Raw genomic sequence first — 20,723 nt, 5'->3', positions numbered from 1 at the left:
GTAGACCCATTGTACAGGATGCCCCTTTTCTTTTTTTTTTTTTTTTTTTTTATAAATCGTGTAATCATCAATACCCTCAGAGCTAAATCCTGGTCTCCAACTATCTGTGTTTCCTCTGTACAAATTTCTAGAAAATTACACAAAACATGCTTTGGATGCATGTCGCCTGTCCCCCCTAAATGGTTGTACCAGCTTGTACTCCCAATAGTGTCAGAGATGTTTTCATAATCTCATTCTCAAACAGGGCCATGTCAGTGGGGGTCAGCAGGGTCTACTGAGGAAAGGATTGCCCAGGTTTGCATTTTGTTTATTGGAGAGAGGGGAAAGGTTAAGGAGAGAACAAAAGGCACATGCTTTTTAGATGTTCACATAAGTAGGGCTTTCTATCCTGAATGTGAATCAAATGCCTAAAGAGACCAGCCAGAGCCCCCGAGTCCCTTGCTAATGGCTCAGCTGAACTCCTTCAACAGTAGTCTACTGCACCAGCCATGCTTCTTCACTGATGCTTGAAAGCTAGAGGCTCAAAACTGGCCTAGGAAAGGTCATCTATCTTCCAGCTTCATTGGAACCATGGTTCTGAGAAGAAAGATATCCAGGGTCAAGACCAAGTCTTGGCCACATGCCTGCCAAGCAAGCACATGCAGTCAAAATCAAGATAGGCAATTATTCAGACCAGTCAGGAAGTCATAATATGCCCCACAGATGACGGTACCCTTAAAAATCCTCATGAAGCACACGTTGGCTATGTTGAAAAATGTTAAAATTTATTAATAGTTAACCTCACATAGTTAATTCAACTAGTTCTTTATTATACATGACAACAACTTTACTAGACTGAGTGCTCAAAGATTTGAGATTCAACACTTCCCAGTCAAAGATTGAGATTTACTGTATTTACATCAGGCAAAGCAGCATCAGCAAGGAACTGTCACCTAACCATGGGGACACAGACATTCAAAATGCATTTTCCTTTTTGGAAACCAATGACGTAACTTTAATAGCCATACACACAGCTCTACCTTTAAAAAAAAAAAAAAGGTGCAATTTCACAGACAGTGCCTAATTTTCAAGTTTAAAAGTTAAAATTCATCTCTACTTCTTGGGCATTCTTTAGTGATATGCAGACCCAAACATTGTTCTCAACAAGTGTGATACGTGTGCAAAGTTGGGTGCTAGTGAGTCCTGTCTTTTCTTCCTCATGATCCTTGATTCCTACTCAATAGTGTTCTAGGGCCATTCCCTCTTTACCATGTAGTCGCAGTATGTGGGTGTGCATAGCTTAGGGAAGACGTGGCTTTCAGATTCAGAATGAACTGCACTCCTGAAAAGTAAAGCATAGATTTTATGCCCCCCTCCCCCCACACCCACCAACAGTTTGAAATAAATACTGTATATAAAAACAGCTCAGCGTTGAGAAGCCCTTGGACAATGCTTCTTGTAAAAACATTTACAAATAAACCAATTTTGCTAGGAGGGCAAAAATCTGCCAAAGGTGTTGTTCCTGAGGTTTTGTTTGATTGTTTCATTGCTTGGTTTAGGTTTGCTATTAATAATAGTTAGACGGAATTTTCTTTAAATGTTTTTGGCGGCTTCCTTTATCTTCTTAGATAGCTTAAAAATACTACTGGCTGTCCTAATGACAATTCTTAAGCAGTGAGTCTGTCTGAAAGGATTCCTGTTTGCTTTGGTTAAGAGCCCATGTAATATTACCCCAGGAAGGTCTAGACAGAGCAGCTAGTTGCTGTGGTCTCTGTGATCTGTAGACTCAGCTCCCCTCACTGCCTCCTGCCTTCCACATTTCCCAGTCTGCAAGCTAAAAAGGAGCTGGGAAGGAGCTACTTGGCCATTCACTCACCCTGAAAAGGCTTCCCTTCTCTTCCTGCAGGCGAATGAGGTATTTCTAGTAACCTATCAGTATCTTCACCTTCCATCCTGTAACTACGTTCATTGACTACAGAGACCAAGTCTGAAAAGACCCTGTGTATTTATATACAGAACAAATTGACATATAAATATATTACATACAACCAATCATTACATACAGTGTCAAAATAAAGGAGCAGATGGACTTCATGAACTAAGTAAATTTCAAACATAAATTAAAATGAAAATAGAATTGTTTCCACTTCTGCAGGAAAATTTTAAAAACAGACCAAAAAAGTCTCCCCTGCCCCAAAGGTCCATTGCTTATGGGTGACTCCAGAACCCACAAGGAGATATGACATGCTCTCCAACAGGGTGTATCAACTCATGGCCTTGGTTTTGCTTTCTCAGATTCAGGATGCTTTCATTCCAGGAAGAGCATCCACTGGAACCCACCAGGCTTGTAAATGAGGTTAAAAAGGGACTGCCACATCGCCATCCATGGATTTCCCTCCATTGCTGCCTCTATGCTTCCCTCTTCCCCCCAACACTATTTCTGCCTATGGGAGAATCAGGATCAAGCTAACTTGATCTCCAGAGGGATCTCAGAGGAGAAACAATAGCAGCCCACGCATGCTGGGGGATGCTCTTCACTTAGAAATAAATATCATGTTCAAGGTCCATGGTGAAGCAACCATATCTTTTCATTAGTGTCCCCATTCTGTAGGATGAGACAGGGACATGGAATTTGGTCAGGGGGATTACTAGAGGTTAAAATTTGTCTGAAGTTTTAAAAGAACCGGTAGGAATAGTTGTGACAAATATAAACAAGTCCTTACTTCAAAACATATTTATCTCAAGAGGCCAAGGCTTGGGGATTGAACTCAAAGTGGGTATCCACAGACAGCACACCCAGTCCCACGAGCTCCTCTCTGCCGAGGAAAAGCCGAGGGGCCTGTCTCTGACACAGGGGATGACATCTTATAATTTAAAGTGGGGGAGAGGGGAACCAGAGGAAGTCCCTTCTGATTTCTGGGACTCTATCGCTGTCCAGCCTCGCGGATGCGGCAGGCCACGGCAGTGATGAGAGCCGCCCCCTTCCCGCTGCCGTCCTCTGACTCGAGAAAGGACACGTCACATTTCGGAGCCAGGTCCTTCACTGTCTCGTGCATGATTTTGGCAAAGCTGCAAATGTTGGGTAGAAGACACAGGGGAAAAAAAAAAAAAAAAAGAAGCACCTTAGTCATGATTGATTTGTGTCCTCCGAGGTGAGATCCTAGGAAGTGATGCTGGAACCCCAGGAACTACTAAGATGAGCAAAAGGATGACAGCTACTGTGTATGAAAAACTGTGTATTGCATATCAGAAAACCAAGGCTTCGAGTGGCTAGCAACATGCCCAAATTCTATGTCACAGCAGGCAAATGGGGAGCCGAGAGCCACTGTGAGGCAACTGAGATTTTGGAAATTGTGCTTTTTTTTTTTTTTTTAATTTATTTATTCATGAGAGATACAGAGAGAGAGAGAGAGAGAGAGAGGCAGAGACACAGGCAGAGGGAGAAGCAGGCTCCATGCAGGGAGCCCGACCCGGGACTTGATACCAGGTCTCCAGGATCACGCCCTAGGCTGAAGGCAGCGCTAAACCGCTGAGCTACCCAGTCTGCCCAGGAAATTGTTCTTAAAACTCATCAGTGGGAAGAAAGATTCAAGAGTCATGGGCACCTCAGGAAGGAAGACCAAGCCCCATGCACGCGATATTTTATTTCCCAGGGGTAGGGATTCACATTAGACCCATATCTAATCCGAGATGCCATTAAAGGACCAGGCTTGGGGTTGTTGCCTGCACATTGCAGTGATCACAGCCTTTCAGTGTGGGACTAGGGAAAGAGATAGTCACCACTTTCCCCAACTGAGCAAGGGCAGGAAGCCCTCATCATCTACGAAACAAGTCTCAGTGCCAGTGTCTTAACTTCTATGTCCCTCTCAGCTCTCAATTCAGACCAAGATTCCCACTTATGAGATATTAATCATTAATGGACTTGGAACTTCAAGGTTCTCTCTTTTTACTTTGTAACCCTGGGCAAATCTCTCAACTCCTTGGAACAGTCATGGTGAGAGCCGCCAACATTTCAAAAGAGGAGTCTCTCTATCTTCACTCTGTCCCACCTACTGTCCAGACTAGGATGTATCATCAGCTCTATTCTTCTTAACTTTGAGCTGAGAAGCTTCTAGGGGAAAGGGATTGGGGTACTTCCTGAATTCAAAATGATTTATCCAAAACATATGCAAATGAGTGAAGAAGGGACAGGAACAATGGTTGATGAGAGGAGAGAAGAAGAGAGCTGGAGAGACAGGGAAAACTATTGAAAGAAAAGGGAATTCAACACTTCCACTCTGGTGAGAGTTTGAGGGACATGTTTCCTATGAAAGAGCCAGACAGTAGGTAGATACACTTGCAGCTTTGTGAGCAACTACTCTGCCATTATAGAGTGAAACCAACCAGAGGCAACACATATGTCACGTGTGGGCACAGCTGCATTCCAATAAAACTTTATTTATAAAAACAGTCGTGGCTGCAGTCGGCCAGCCCCCACTCCAGACTGCAGAAAATACCTCACTCTAGGGTTCCAGCATCCGTTTCCTAGAATGTTTACAGGAGCACTGTTTGTAGCAGACAAAAATCTAGAAATAACCCAATATCAACTAGCAGTACAAGAAACTATAGTAGACTCATTCAAAGGTATGCTACCCAGACCTGAAAATTAATGAACTATACCCACATACTTCAGTGTGGATGCATCTCAAAATTATAAATGCTGTGTAGGAAAAGCCAGTCATGAAAGGAGAGATGTAGAGAGAGAGATACATGGCAGAGGAAGCAAGGGACTAAGTCACCAGAGTACCTTCCCCTGGCAGAGGGACAGGGGTGTAACCCTGAGTCCTCCAAGCTGGGTGGTAAAACACAAGCCTACTTCTGGTTATTAACCTTTAAACTAAAGTGTATGTGTTATAGACACTCATTTTAGATGCTGGGTGGTTTGCTAGAAAATAAAAAAGGGGGAGAAAGAGAAGGGAATGCAAGGAAAGAAGAGATGGGGAAAGAAAAGACAGTCGGGGCGAGTGGAGGTCAGGCACTCACTGAGGATGGAGCTTGTAGAGGGTCCCATCCACACCCACTGTCACTTTGAGGGTGTCCAGCCCACGGTTTTCTCGTATTTTGTCCACCACGGCGGCCATGCCTGCACCACAGAGCTGGGCTGCCCGCCGTGCCACCACAGTGCACACCTCTTTGACAATGATGCTGTCGTCACAGGTGCTCTCGAGCCCCAGGTGGTGCAGGATGGCACGGACCTGCAGCAGGGCCAGGCAGTCACTGCAGAGTGGGGGTGGGGGGAGACAGCAAGGGGTCAGTCACATACACCAGGGGCCTGGCCAGGCGGCAGCCCCCAAAACACAGCTCCTATGTTTGAAGCAGTCTAGGAACCTGTGCCCATCCCACTGGGCCACACAGAGCCCCTCCTGAGTGTGACAGGAGCACAAAGAAACAGCTCCTATGTCCATTTGGCCTGGGCAAGGCGAGGCACTGCTACCATACAACTGGTACTTAAGAAAAAAACAGGAAATTCACTGTCTAGTTTTGCACTCATTTGGAAAGAATAAAGACAGTGATAATGCCTGTGGTTGGCCTTTTCAGCTGCAAAGCTCTCTCATACCCATTTCATTATTGTTCACGGGTCAACAGGACCAGCATAGACATCTGTTCTATCTCCACTCCCCCACCCGGGGTGGTCTGATAGTTACTCATGTGCTTTTTATGAAATAAATGTAAATCAAATTTTAAGAAGAAAATGAATTTATTATATCAAGGGAACTGTTTTAGAACTCCAGAATCAGCTTCCTGCACACAAACGGACATGCAAACTCAAACATATTCTTTATATTCACTGATACAGATGCCCTAGCCCCCCCCCCCCCCCCCCCACTCAGGCTGGTCATCCAGTTCCTGGTTTTCCATACACCTGAGAGTAATGCACAGCATTAATTTTTAAAGGGCTCTGAGATTCACTGTTCTCATTTGGAACAGGCTTTGCTGCCATTAGACTGGAAGAGGGAGGTACTGCTTTAATGAGCAGCCACATGGCCTGATTTCTGATTGCCTGACGTGCCAACCTTCACTCAATCCTGCTTGTCTTATCGCCATGGCAGCAGTTAAGAAGCGCCCTCCTGCCAGGCGCAAGTGCTTTAATAGACTATATCCTCTGTGTGTTCCAATTTATATCGTAGAAGCAAGTATCTTCCTAACTTAGATGGTTGACCTAAAACCCAACAATATTACTTTGCATGGGCTCCTGTCAGTTCAGCAGGATTTTCCATGCTTAAAATGCCAACTATCCATAAGTTACTTTAAATAAACAGTATAGATATGAATGTCTCTGCTACCAAACTGACCAGTAGATAAGCCATGCCCTAATCTTACTTGAGCTATGGAAATCCTTTCAGCTTGTCTGTCCATGAGAGGGAGGACACAGTCCCACCCTACCCCGGGCCCAAATTCTCACCTCTCAATCTGAGACAGAAACTTGGTTTCAAAGATTCCTCTTGTCTTGAGCCGCTCAGAGATGCGGCCACGGAAGAGCAGCCCACGCTTGGTGAAATCGATGAGGATGTTCCGGACAATCTCACCCAGGTACATTCCACTGATCATTTTCTCGAATCTGCAATGCAGGTGATGTTCATGGAGGTTACATAGGAAGGTGAGATGCCCAGAGAATTAGCAAGTAGAGGGCATGCAGATTCCCACCAAGGAAGGAAGTGCCACTTGATTCACTTGGGCAGGATTCCTGGTATCCATACACACTGACCCACAGCCTTCTTAAAACTGACAACAGCACCTGCCTGAGGCCCACGGGGTTCCCTGGGATCATCCCCATCTCCTGGGCTCATCACCTTCCAATGCTTCCTCCCAGCTCCTTGAGCAGGAAAACATACCCAAAGCCCTCCTCCAAGAAAAGGGCAGGATGCTGAGTCTTAATCGTGAACTTCCCCAGGTATTCTGCATGCTTTCTTTCCAAACCATGACATCACGATCACCCAAGTAACTACAGCCAACTGGAGATTCCCTGTCTTGTCCACTAGAATTGAATGGGACTACTCAATGGCTTGAGGATCTTCTATGCACTATCTGCATAGTGCTTTTTAAAAAGTTGAGACCCCCAGTTTCAACCAAGATCCCTATCACCACTCCATCTTGTCTCACCCTTTGTTTCATTAATGACACCTGTCTGGCCCCTATAAGCATTTTAGTCTGTGACCTCTACTTTCAGCAAAAGTATATTCTGCAGAACTATGGCCCTTGATTAATCCAGTTAGGAAACACTATACACACCTTCCCAGTGGGAAGTGTGCTGGATCTTATACTATCATCCCACAGCTCAGATCCCCTCTCTGCCAGGCTGGGGCTGGCCCTTGTACAGTCCTGACAATACAGAGAGCTACATACCGCATGGATGGAGGAGGAGGAAGAGACACAGTCCTATCTGCTTCCTGTTCCTCTCTCTGCCACACCAGCTTCTTTATCCTACTTCAGCAGATGGCTGTTTTCCCTCACCGTCCCAGACCTAGGTTTTAACCCCCTCTCTCCTGTTCTCACAGGCAGGGGTGGGGAGGCTGCTTCTAGCATTTCCTTGTTCTGTGTTCGTCGGTGTCCCCTTTTCATGTCTTTTTGTCCCTTTAATACCTATGTGACCAATTCCCTATAGGAAATGCTCCTCAAAAACAAGTCACAACTATTGTGACTTGTCCTCCCAACTGAGCTTTGAAAGTGTCACAGTCCAGCAAGAACTTTCCAGATATATTTGACAAGAAACTTTCCAAGAAAACTTCCTCTCTTGGGAATGAGTGTCCTGGGATTTGCTGCTGTAGAGGATCTGATCACTTGTGGCCATAGTTTCAGGGTACCCATACCAGGACCCACATGCACCAGGGGTGCCTACCTCTGTTTGCCGGGGTTAAGGGAGAGCTCATCCACAGCCACATCAAACTCTGTGCGGATGTCATCAAGGCATCCATTGTCCCCGAAGGCCCCCCATTCCATGTTGACACACATCCGACCCTCTTCCCCCTCCACCAGCTCCACGTTCCGCATCTCCTCCATGTAGCAGGCATTGCTGCCCGTGCCTGCCAAACACAGACACATCAGCATCTCGTTCAATACCATCCTCCCCTCACCCGAGGCTGGGGGTTGCCACCCAGGAATGACAGCCGGGTCCTTACCAACAATGAGGCCAACTTCACAGTGAGGGTCTTCATAGCCACAGGTCATCATAGTCCCAACTGTGTCGTTCACCACAGCAACCACGTCCAGGTCAAACTCCTGACAGGGTAAAAGCAGATCCCCAGTCCACACCAATGAACCACATTTTCCTTCAGACACTTGTGCAAGAGAGATTCCTATGTATATGAAGTGTATTTTATACAGCACAGCTGATTCTCTTTTCATTCAGGTCTCTACTCAAATGTCACCTCCTCAGAGACCTCCCCTGTTTGTGCTCTTTGAGGGTGCCCTTCCCTAGCCCACTCACCCTGTCCTCACCCAACTTCATTTTTCTTTCACAGCCCTATAGCACCTGACATAGGCTCATGGGTTTGTTTACAGCACAAGAGTTTGTTGTGCTCACTGCTGAATCCCCAGTGCCAAGAGCAGGGTGGTATGACACATGGGGGACACTCAGTCATCACTGAAGGATCACATTAATTCTTCCCCGAACCCACTGCCCCCCTTTCTGCACTCAGGTCACTACCATAGGCCATGCCTCCCCCACCTCTCGCCGGTGGATGGCTTCCTTCAGCAGAGTGACCACATCCTCTCCCTCGCAGCCTGATGCCTTGAAGCCTTTAGTCCACTTGAGGAGGATGCTCTAAAAATCAAGAGCACAGATGAGGGTGTCAGAAGAGGGTTCCTGTGTGATTCCTACAGCCTGGCCACGCTTCCTATTCCCACCCTCCCCAGGTCAATACGGGGCCCCTTTCATAACCAACCATCTCTCCTACACATGACTGAGCACCTACTATGCATGCGTTCTATCATTTAATCCTCACAGCAAACTGGTGAAATGGTTATCGTTATCAGGCCCATTTTCTTGGTACCTGCAGCTCTGGAGTAACCCTGCCCAGGGCCAGAAGCTTGAAGGGAGAGGAGCAGGACCCCCAGGCTCACCGACTGCATGGGCCCCAAAACACCACACAAGCATTCCTGCCAGGGAGCGAAGTTCTATTACATGTGTTTCTTTCACTGGTAAAAGCAGTTTGCTCTGTCCTGTTCTATATTTACATCAGAAGTCAGAGTCTGTCTCTTAATTGTCAAATTCCAGTAGGGCATGAACAAGTGCCCTGACCATAGTTGGGTGACAGCTGGGCTTCATACCACCCCTATGAGGGAAGCACTCTAGGCTCCTCAGACCACCCCCATGAGCCACTGGTTTTAATGTGGCCATCTGTCATGTCACAGGGGAACAGAGAGACACGGTGGTTTTACATGTGGGAGAACTGCTTCGTGTCTTGTCCTGACTCCCTCTTTGCAGTTGTAGCCCATCAGAAGACAAGCATTAGGGACTCCTGAGCCCCATCCTGCAAGGCCAGAATCCACACATGGGCTGTATGCTCACTATCCACCCACCAGCATGGTTCCCCGGGCCTTGTTCGGCATTTTATGGCCCAGCAAGGGATCACAAGCCACAAGTCAACCTGGATGCATCACACTGTGTTCAGATCCCAGGAGATTTGGAAAAACAAGATATAATCTAAGCCAGTGTCCTGCTTTACATACTTATATCCTAACAACTGTGTGCTCACCTCTACCTAACTGTCTTGCCTACAAATTAGCTTCACATCTCTAATGAAATTTTCTATTTGGCACTCTCAAGTTTACAGAATGACCAAATAACATTATTCCAGGTGGTCCTTAATAATAAGATGTGGAAAGGTGCCTGAAGCTGGGGAGACTTGCCCCAGGCCACCAGGTGGTCAAGGCAGCTTTAGGTCTCTGGGCCTCAGCACCTGCTGATTTTCCACTCAACAGGATGATCTTACCAGAGCAGAACCCGGTTTACAGACAGACCAATGACAGAGAGAAGAACTCAGCTTCTACTTTATCTGCTATTAATTTTTACAATGCTAGACTATTCACGTGCTCCCTAGAGAAACTTAGAACATACAGAATGAAATCTAATACAATGATCTGGAGTCTTATAATTCAGATAGAAACAGTGAACATGTTCTTGAGCCACCTGATAAATACATAAAGATATATACATGTTGGCATGAAAAGTAAGGTGTGTCTATTTAAAAATATTTCAGTATGAAAAGCTGGAAGCATATATATTGGAGTACTATGTTCTCATCTTCTTATGAATTATAATTTTTACAGTCTTCTATATTGTAGAGACTATCTTTTTCTTAAAAAATTTGTTAGTCTTACCATTAAGTTTTTTTTCCCATATCATTGCAATTTCTTCCAAAAAAACTAGTTACTGCTAAGAGGCAGTGCATGGCTCAGAATTTGTTAACTATTTCCCAACTGTTGAATAATTGGATTTGTTTCTAATGCTTTCATTATAACATGCAATGTTTCATTAAGTATCACAAATATTTATCTTCATGTTCCCTTCGGTAAACTGATGCAAATGGAGAAGGCTTTGAAAACCCAATGCATTGACACTGAGAACCATAATGTTTCGAGACAAAGAAATGAGAAATGCTGGGGAGAGGGAATCAGAGAAAGGTAGTCAAAGGTACAAGCTTCCAGTGATAAGGGAAGTAAGTGCTCAGGATGGAATGAACAGAGCAAACACTGCTATACAGCTTATTTGAAAATTGTGAAAGAGTAGATCCTAAGAATTCTCATTACAAGGAAAAAAATACTTTTTTAGTTCTTTTTCTTGTTTTTTATCTATATGAGATGACAGATTTTTTTTTGAGAGAGAGAGATGACAGATGTTAACTAAACTTACTGTGATGATCATTTCACAAAAGATGTAAGTTAAATCATCGTGCTGTTCTCCTTAAACTTACATGGTGTTCATGTTACCATCTCAATAAAACTGGCAAAACAGAAAAGCAAAGAGTAACACTGCCCTATTAATACTGGACAAATGGTGAGACAGATGTTGGGAAATATTGGATTAGGCAAGGGTTTTTATTGTAGGACATCCCAAAACCTCCACTAGACTGGCGCATATGATGAATTTAACTCAGAGGGGAGTAGGAGGAAGCACTTACGAAACTCAGCTGAGCAACATCAAGGCTGCTATTCCAGGATCCTGTGGCAAGTGCTGGCCTCTCTTCCCCACTGGACCAAAACCCCTGTACCTGAGACGTTTCCCACTTCTGTGCTCTCCTCCACACTGCCAGGCCTGTCTGCCCTTCTTTCCCATCCACTCACTCTTCACACTTGGATGAAGATCCAAGTCTTCTTCCCAGGTATGCACTTAGGTTAAAGTCATACTGTGCAGCCTCCGGGCTCCTGTGCCTGATGGGTGCCCTGTTCCCAACAGCAGCTCATGCCTTCCTGAGCTTGCTTACTTTACATCAGCACAGTCTGTGTGTGAGCCCCTAAAGCAGGAACCATGCCTTGTGTACCCTTGCCACTTTGTCCACCGCATACTGTCCATTCGTAAACAGGCAGGTAAGCATCTAGAGAACCAACTGACACAGAGAGACAACTGCTTGGGCAATAGTATCCTAACAACCAATATGCTGACTGTCAACCCACAACAAACCCAGGCCTGGTACTCAGCTCTCTTACATTCCCAATACACCATGTCCAGAATATCTGAGCACACCAGCTCTTCATTCACGGAAGGCAAGTTGAAAAGGAATGAAAAGGGAAGCAAGGACTCAAGAAGAACTAGGGCATCTAAACAACAGGACATGAATGAAAATTTCCCACAGGAGCTGGTGGGCATCATTGAGAACAGGGGCTCAGATACAGGAAATCAGAATTCAAATCTTAGCTTGGCCATTCTTAAGCCTTCTGATCTGGTGCAAGATACTTGACATCTCTTTTGTTTTCCTTTCTGCAAAATGGGCATATAAACACCTACCTTATATAACTGCTGTGAGGGTTAAATGAGATAACACATAGGAGGAAGCCTAGTGCAGTGCCTGGCATAAAGTGCTGCAAAAATGTTCACTGTTGTTTATATTTTGATTAGCATCATCGTCATCATCCCAACCATCGTGACCTACTTAACCTCCACTAGCTCCAACTGAACCATTCCTTTCAACAGGCCCCTTGTCACCTCTGCTTACTCATGCCCTTCTTCCCTCCTTTCAACTCAACTTTCTCCCCTGCTACAAACTCTGGCTGGGGTAGATCGACAAAGCCCACAGGCAAGCCCTCTGGGAAGACTCCATTACCTCGTCCAGGCTGTTCTGCTGGCAGGGGAAGGAGAAGGTGAAACCCAGAGGCAGGGACACACCTTTCATGCCCATGTACTCAAGGAAGTCGGCGATGCACTGGACAATATGGTCAAAGAGCTGCGGGGAAAAATCAGGCTCTGAGGAAGAGGCCCTTCCCACGAGCTTGGGAGGTTCCACTCAAGAGAATGCAAGCTCGGGCACAAACCTGAGTGAAGACCAGGCCAGGGCCCCAGCCCACCTAGCCCTCCTTGGGACATTGGGTGAGCAGAGAAAGCATTGCCCTCCTGGGCGAGAAGCAGGTATCTACTGGGGTCCCCTCCCAGAGGTGCCACCTTGCCTCACCTCATCCCCAGTGCCATGCATGACCTCCTGCGGGATAGAGTAGATCTTGTTGTGCATCTCCACGCCGCGTCGCTTTCCATTCTTCACACGCACCAGCAGGACCCGGAAATTGGTACCTCCAAGGTCCAAGGCCAGGAAGTCACCTTTCTCTAAAAAAGAAACCCAGGAAAATGATGTGCTGCAGCAGCGCCATGTCACCACTGCAGAGTGACAGTCGCAAGCACTTTCCCCTAACATGCACCTCCTCTGGCAGCCCCTCAAATGGACTATGTGCTCCATTTAACAGGAAAGAAAATAAGATCCCTGGGACCAGGGCCTTGCTGTCTCCTTACTGGTCCTCAAATGAGTTCAGATGGCCCCAGAAACCACAAGGAGGTCTGTGGGACTCTAGAAATTGTGATACATGATACAGTACACTCAGAAAATCTAGGGGCACCTGGGTGGCTCAGTCGATTAAGCGTCTGCCTTTGGCTCATGACAACAGGGTCCTAGGATGGAGCCCCACAGTGTTGGGCTCCCTACTCAAGGAGAATCCTGCTTCTCCTTCTTCCTCTGCCCTTTTCCCTGCTCACACTCCCTTACATGCGCTGTCTCTCTGTCAAATAAATAAACAAAATCTATTTTAAAAAAAAATTCTAAACATGTCATTCATGCTCAAAGGCCACCTTATCCTATCTTCTAGAATAGAGAAGAAGTAACAGTTCAACTTTTTAAGGGAAATCTTTTTACATGAAAAAACTCTCCTTTGTTGGGCAATCCTAATGTGCTACGTGCCTCAGAAACACCCTTCATACAACCCTCAGGCAGCCCTGAGGAGGACACATGGCTTTTCCCCCTGGTGGAGGAGGCAGACCTGGCTGAGCTAGGTTGAGTCACTCACTCAGGCCCACAGGCCAGAAGCTGGAAGAGAAGGGACCAAGGCCCAGTCCCTACCTCTGGCACCCGTACCAATGTGTGACACTGGCCTGCTCAATGTTAGTTTTCTCTGAATTGGGAAAAGACCACCATGTCTCAATTTGCAAGACCCAGACCATGGGTCAGCAATCTTGGTCTATAAAGGGTTGGGCAGTAAACATTTTAGGTCTTGTGAGTCACAATCCCTGCTGCAACCATACAACTCTGTCACAGTAGTGCAAAGCAGCCATAAACAATGCGTAGACAAATGGGCATGCTGTGTATTGGTAAAACTTTATTTAATAAAATAAGTAGTGGGCCAGACTTAGCTCATGGGCCTTAGGTTTGCCAACACCTGACCTAGAGCTTATAAGAACTGAACCTTAAATCAAAATTCCTGGGTTTGAATCCCAGCTCTGCCATTTTCCAGCTGTGTGATCTTGGGCAGGTCTCTTAATTTCTCTGTGCCTCAGTTTTATGCCATACATCTTAGTTTGTTAACAAAATTAATTACTAATCTCTGTTAACAGTTAAAGATTAAATGCTTACAGAAGTGCTTGACACATAGCAGGCATTCATAAGTGTTTATTATTATTATTCAATTTAGAGGAATGCCTTGGTTGAACTTACTGAACACTAGAATCTCCTAGTACCGTAGTTGAAGAAACATGTTCTGGTCCAAATATCTAATGCTAAAGCTAAGGGAGTGCCTGAGGCCTGAACATCACAACAAAGGCCCGCCACAGTGAGCTGGGTAGCAGCTGCACCGCATTACCTGTGCCATCAGGGGTGGCGCACACGTAAGTGGGCAGCATCTTGACAGGGGCAATGGCGTGAGTCTCCTTGCTCAGACCTCGCCCCATTTCTACGTTCATCCTCCTCTTGACCTCCAGTAGCTGCTCACGGCTCAGCTTCAGAGACTCCAGGGTATTCTGGCGAGCTCGGTGTTGGTCAGCCAGCCGGTAGGCCACCGCCGTCACCATGGCCGCCCCCTTGCCACTGCCATCCTCGGAACGCAGGAAGCGGACGTCACAGTCGGGCACCAAGCGCCTCACGGTCTTGTGAAGACGTTTGGCGAAACTGCAGTCACCGAGACAGGGTAAGAGATGTTAGGGTCAATGGGGCAAAAGGCTGGCCGCCTCAGCCCCAAGGTCAGGAGGCACCTGCAGGAAACAGATGAATGGACTCTCCCTGCCCTCCCAAGTTGGCAGTCAACACTATTAAAGCTCACATATTCATCCATGACCACCCTGGCTGGGGGAAGGGAAAAGGCTCATTGTCAGAAGGCACTCCCCCCTGCACAGGGTCACATTAAGAACTCCCCTTCCCACAGGCCACAGCTCTTCCACCCCATACATGGGCATTGGAATCAGGGGACTCTGACACCAATGATGATTCGGGCTTCGGTGCTCATTTCATTAGATGCTGCCTGGGAAAGACCCAAAACAGAAAGAGGAGAAGTGCTTTTCTGGACTTTGGTCTCTATGGCCAATTCATAACAACAATCCCAAAGGTGCCTGAACAGCTCAAGACAACAGGTGCGTTCACCAAGAAATTCTCGGGTGGTAGCTGCTCTAAGCCCTGGTCTCCAGGGCCTTGCTGTTCCAGGTATGGTCTGTGAGCAGCACACCATGAGGGGCCGAGACACAGCGTCAAGGGCTGGACCCTTCTGAATCAGAATCTGTCTCTTAACAAGATTCCCCAGGTGATTCATGTGCACTTTCAAGTTTTGGAAGCAATGGATTAGAGGACCAATTCAGTTAATGAAGGCATGCTGCACTGGCACTCGTATCAGATGAAAATGAGGTAAGTGAGTACCATAGAGAGAGCAGCCAGGGCCCAAATGAAATTTGATTATTTTGACACTTGGGACTGAAGGGATCAAATGTGGAGGGGAAGTGCCAGATTATTCAATGCCCAGGTCGGCCAGACAGACTGAGCTTGGGTGTCCTCTGGCACACCACCTGAATGGAGCCTCCAGAAACATGAAAGTCAAGGAAACAAGTGCAAAGAAACCCAACTCCTCAACAAGAGGGTGGTAGACAGAGCCCCATGGCCAGGAGAGCCTTGAGTGCAACTCTAGTCATTGGGAGCCCTCAGGAATCACCTCCAAGCCTGCCAAGGAGGACATGCTCCCAATCCCCACATGCCCAGCTGGGAGCTTATTCTACAGAGCCCCTCAACTCCACAGTCCATCACCACCCCAGGATGCAATATGGAGTTGACTGTGGAGTCACTAGGGTCCTCTTTCAGGCCTGTCAGGGGCCCCATCACTGTGGATTCCAGCACACTGACTCACTGCGGGTGCTTCTTGTAAACGGAGCCATCAACCCCAATGGTGGAGCGCAGCCGCTCCTCGCCCTTGTTCTCCTTGATGCGCCGCAGCACAGCTGCCAGGGTGGCTGCACACAGGCTGGCTGAGCGTGTAGAAACAATCTGGCAGACTCGGTGAGTAGCCACGCAGTCCTCCTGTGTCGGGTCTATGCCCAGCCGCACTAGCACCTCACGGGCCTTCCGGATGCCATCCTTTTCCCTGGGAAAGAGGACAGTGTGTGAGCACATGGCCAACCCACTGTGGCCAGTGGGAGGGCAGGCTGCAGGCCAACAAGGAAGCCGCTCAGCGCCAGCAAACACCATCTCCCAACAAACACCACCTTCAGGGCTCTGCCCATCAACGGAAAGGCAGAACAAAGGGGAAACACAACAGAGCCAATGTGAGCCTCCTCTCTCAGACACCAACACTCATACATTCACACACACATACACAGTGCTCAAGTGCTTCTTTTTCCCAATGGGAAAACCAGTATCTTTTATGCACATACTATGTAAGGACAAGGTTCTGCTCTTATGGCTTCACACACCAAGTTTTGTGTGTGTGCATGTGTGTGTGTGAGAGAGAGAAACAGAGAGACAGAGAGAGGAAGGGGGTGGGGAGAGAACATGCTATGTTTTTCTATCTAGGGGTAGAAGGAACAGTGTCCCTGCCACCAACCACCCAGCTGCAGAGCTCATTTTCTATGAAGCAGTCAGCTCATTGCCTTTCACAACAGAGCAGGCACTGCTTTAACCTGTGCTAGAGACTGTGCTAGTGTCTGCTGCCATGAACTTAGCAGTATTCTCAGGGGAACTAAGTGCTCTCACAAGCATGCATTATTCCGTCCCCTTAGCGTTTAACAAGCAAGCACAATTCCCTCAAGAGTTTCCACTTGAGGTCACTGGAACTGTTTCACTGTTCCCTCTACACCCAAATCCCTTCCTCTCCACATATGGTCCCTGAAACAACAGGCTCCTCAAGCGACAAGTGAAAGTCTCAAGAACAGGAAACTGAGCCCAAGTCTTTGAATACTGTTAACTGAAAAACAAGATTCAGGCCATCCTGACTCAACCACGCCACTGTGTGAAATGCCGGCTTCTGCTATACCTATTGGAACTAAATGGGTAAGTCTTAGGGCCATCCAAAGACCTATTCTTCTGTTATAAAGCAGGACAGAGCCCATTTGGAGACTCACCAACAGAGAAAGAAATGTCAGAGCTTCAGGAGAAGAGAAGGAAAGTAGATACATGAGTCATCAAGGGTCCACTGGGAGCCTCTGGCATTAAGCCAAGCCCCAGTCCCACCCGTGTAGCACCAGGAGCCACCTGGGTAATGGACAAGGGTACAGACAGTCTGAAAAGTTAAGTCAAGCCACATGCCTGCCAAGGACCACATTGCACAAGACCTTCTTGCTGTCCAAATCTGAGGGGTCAACACCCAGCCCCCCTTTTTCATTCCCTAAGGGCCTGTCCACTCTTCTGGAGACCCAGTGAACAAAGAGGGACTTGGAAGCTTACCCTTCGATATCTGAAACGTCTTTGGTCTCAAACTGGCCAGTAGCAAGGAGCCCTGGGCTGAGCTTCCCCCCGAAAAGTAGCTCTTCCTTGGCCATCTTCACCAGGATAAGCCTCACCAGTTCTCCCATGTACATCCCACTGATCATCTTCTCAAATCTGCAGGGATACAGACCAAACAATAAGTAACAGTCCTTGCTCTCAATGAACTCACAACTTCCCTATGAAGGCAACATGCACACACGTGAGGTTAATTCACAATTGTTAACTTGTGTGGCACTGCTGGGACTCATATGTTCAGGGAGGTGACAGCTCAGGGGAGGCTACAGGATCAGAGCATCTGGGCCATCTCTGCAGGCAGGTGGGGCTTTGAACTATGGAGGGGAAGGGCCGTTAGCAGCCAAACAATATCCAGGGGATTTGGAACATTGTAGAACAGCCTGAATTTTAGGTTAAGTAACTTATGTGTAGGGTATTGACTTAATTTTTTTTCTCTAGCAAGGAAATATTTTTAAAAAATGAAACCTTATGTAGAACCTCAATAGTTATACACAAGAGAAAAAAAAAGGTCAATATGATCAAATTAGCGGCACAGACCCAGCAACATCTCACACTGCCCTCCCCTTGCAAGGTCATTTGTGGATTCCTAGAAAACAGTACAAACAACCCAGGGCAGGATTAGGTCAGATTAGAACATCAGACGATCGTGGGAATCTGGGAGTGGGAAATGTTGGAAGTTTCTGAGCAGGCAGGTGACAAGATAAAGGCATGTTTTAGAAAGACAAGAGGGCTGCCGCCAAGCTGAGAGCTAATCAGCTAATTAATTTTTTCAACACTAGGTGATGCTGTTTTCTTTAGAAGCCAGGCTTTCAGGCTCAAACTGTGTGATAGGAGAAACTGAACCTTCTTCAGCATTCTTTGTGGCAGCAAAGAATGCCCTGTCTTGGTATCTAAGGATCTGGGGTCTGGAGAGGAGGCCCCCAGGGCCAGCAGATGCTACCTAGACAGGGCTTCAGCGAAGAAACCCAGAGCGAGGGTGTTGAAGGGGTTACGACATCATCTGGTACAATCTACAGGAGGAAGCCAGACCCTCAGGAAGTGACCCAGGGCCAGGTGTGGCAGAACTGGAGCTAAGTGCGGAGCTGACAAAACCGCTTGAGCCGAGGGTGCACTTACAATGTCTAAGCACTAGCACAGGCACGCTGTGCGGGAGGCAGCCTGGCTTTTACAGGCAGGAATTCGTGTATCTGCCTCTGCACCTTCTCCACGTAGCTAGGTCTGTAGAAGATAGGGAATGGGTCCAGTGGGACTCTGAGGTGTGGGTGATTTATAAAAGCTTTTATCCCAGCTTTTTAAAAACACTTTCTTCCCAGCAACATTTAGGAAAATATTTATTTAGAAATACATAAAGAGTGGGGAAAAGTTCCTACTGGAGACGAATGATGACTTCAGGGCTACCATGGCTGACACTTTGGTCTATGTCCTCCCAGCCTTTTTGATTTATCTAAGGCTGGGCCAATGGTGTGTTGTCAAGGCAGGGTTGGCAATTGTCTTCGGACACTTTAACGGGCATATGGCTCCTCTGAATGGCTTGGGTGTGCCTCATTCTTGGAGGCAGACATTGAGTGAGTGACTTTTCAACCCATAGATTTTCACCAGCCGTGGCAGACATAGCCAAGGTGTTCCTATGAAAGCTACAGATCAGTGGACTCATGCTTCAGTATGTGGGAGAAGCTTGTGACTTATATAAACCATGCCTTGAGGAAGCAAGGACTCTCCCTGTAAAGAAAAAGGTACCCCATTGCTGAGCTGGCTGATAGAGTTGGGTTTTACTCTCTGAGCAAAGATCTATGCCAGAAGGTTTCCTCCAACAGTCATACCAGCAAGAAGACCAGAGGGGACCTGAATTGCTCAAAACATTTTGTAATTGCCTTCAGAGCTTACAGCAATCCCTGTTTCAAGATCTTTAATAGGGACATTGGGTCAATGTTGGTGTAATAATGACAGCGAAATAATGTTTTGTAACAGTCAAAAATAACTAAAAATCAAGTCCAGTCAGGCTGGAGAGTATAATATTCAGGGTGCAAAATGTTGGAGGCCCTCCTGGTTCAGTCCACCCAAGAACCCCTGCTGGGCCACAGATTCAGGGAAGTGGCCAAGGAGGTTCCTAAACCTACTTTTCCACAGGCCTCGGGTCTGCCGAAAGCTGGTCCAGCTCAGCTCCCAGACAGCTCTAGTAGAGGTTGGAGTCAGAGCCTCAGCCAATACATAGGAGGCAATTGTCATAGCCTCATCCTCTGGGCAGTGGCAGGGGTGGGAGCTATGAAGATAGCTTTCAGGAGCCCTAGGCTTGGCCATCTCATGATGACTTTTCTTCTGTGTCTCACAAACTGTTTCTTTGGACAACTTACAAATTGAAGGTGGAAGAAAGAGCAGGGCCAACAATTAGCCTTCTAAAACAATGGCTCTGAAGGACATAGCCCAATTATTACCTATAATCTGGTCTGTCTGCTTGTTTTGTCATTTTTAGAGCCCTCTCAGCAATTTATAGTCATGATGCGTGTGATGAGCACATCATTCCCACAACCAGGGGTGCCCTGGCAACATTTCAGGATGTAAGACTATAAAGCAAAAGTGAGAACCACCCCCCAGCCCTGGTCAGCCCGCACCAAAGTTCCTGAGCCCACCCCCATGAGCCCACTGCACACAGGGGCTGCTCCTCACAGTTGTTTCCCAGGGTTCAGGGAGCCCATGTCGATCTCCTGATCAAACTCAGTGCGGAAGTCATCGAGTATGCCGTCATCTCCAAAAGCCCCCCATTCCATGTTGATACACATCCGCCCCTCGTCACCCTCCACCATGTCAATGTGACGCATCTCTTCCATGTAGCAGGCATTGCTGCCCGTGCCTGGCCAAAACAAAGGACTGCTTAGTACCCACTTGCACCAGCCTCTCCCCCACCCCCCAACCCCCTCTTATTCCTGAGGCTGCCCAGGAATGCATGTATCCCAGCATGACCTAATCCACACCACCCCCAACTCTCAAGTCCTGGCTGAGGCATACCATTATCTTCTAATATGAAGTATAAAGAAGCATCCAGGCCATGACGCCTTCTCCTTTTCCAGCCCACACACCCACCCATTAGCCAGCACTGACTCCCCATACCCAGTGTTCACTCACCTACAATGAGACCAATCTCACAATTCTGGTCATCATAACCACAGGTCATCATGGTTCCAACTGTGTCATTCACTACGGCCACGATATCAATATCAAAGTCCTGCAGGGATAAAAGGGGGGCTCTGATATCACCATCACAGAAAGGTTACAATTGTGAAGACAGAGAGAAAGAGCAGCAAGACACACAGCTCAGGTGCA

At 47.1% G+C, this 20,723-nt stretch overlaps 1 protein-coding gene across 1 annotated transcript in view; it reads right to left on the bottom strand.

The window, feature by feature from the left end:
- Positions 1-743: 743 nt before the first annotated feature.
- Positions 744-20,723, bottom strand: part of HK2 (hexokinase 2) — a 62,535-nt gene continuing 42,555 nt past the window's right edge. Inside the window, exons 6-18 of the mRNA XM_025994455.2 lie at positions 20,526-20,625; positions 20,070-20,253; positions 17,349-17,504; positions 15,817-16,050; positions 14,293-14,597; positions 12,624-12,772; positions 12,279-12,398; positions 8,684-8,779; positions 8,136-8,235; positions 7,856-8,039; positions 6,422-6,577; positions 5,002-5,235; positions 744-3,048 (exon numbers count right to left, since the gene is read on the bottom strand). Coding sequence (XP_025850240.1) covers positions 2,904-3,048; positions 5,002-5,235; positions 6,422-6,577; positions 7,856-8,039; positions 8,136-8,235; positions 8,684-8,779; positions 12,279-12,398; positions 12,624-12,772; positions 14,293-14,597; positions 15,817-16,050; positions 17,349-17,504; positions 20,070-20,253; positions 20,526-20,625 — 2,163 coding nt within the window. The 3' untranslated portion in view covers positions 744-2,903. The remainder of the gene's footprint in view (positions 3,049-5,001; positions 5,236-6,421; positions 6,578-7,855; positions 8,040-8,135; positions 8,236-8,683; positions 8,780-12,278; positions 12,399-12,623; positions 12,773-14,292; positions 14,598-15,816; positions 16,051-17,348; positions 17,505-20,069; positions 20,254-20,525; positions 20,626-20,723) is intronic.

This window comes from Vulpes vulpes, chromosome 8 (assembly GCF_048418805.1).
Source record: "Vulpes vulpes isolate BD-2025 chromosome 8, VulVul3, whole genome shotgun sequence".
Classification (NCBI taxonomy): Eukaryota; Metazoa; Chordata; class Mammalia; order Carnivora; family Canidae; genus Vulpes; species Vulpes vulpes.
This window is presented reverse-complemented; position numbering and strand designations above follow the sequence as displayed.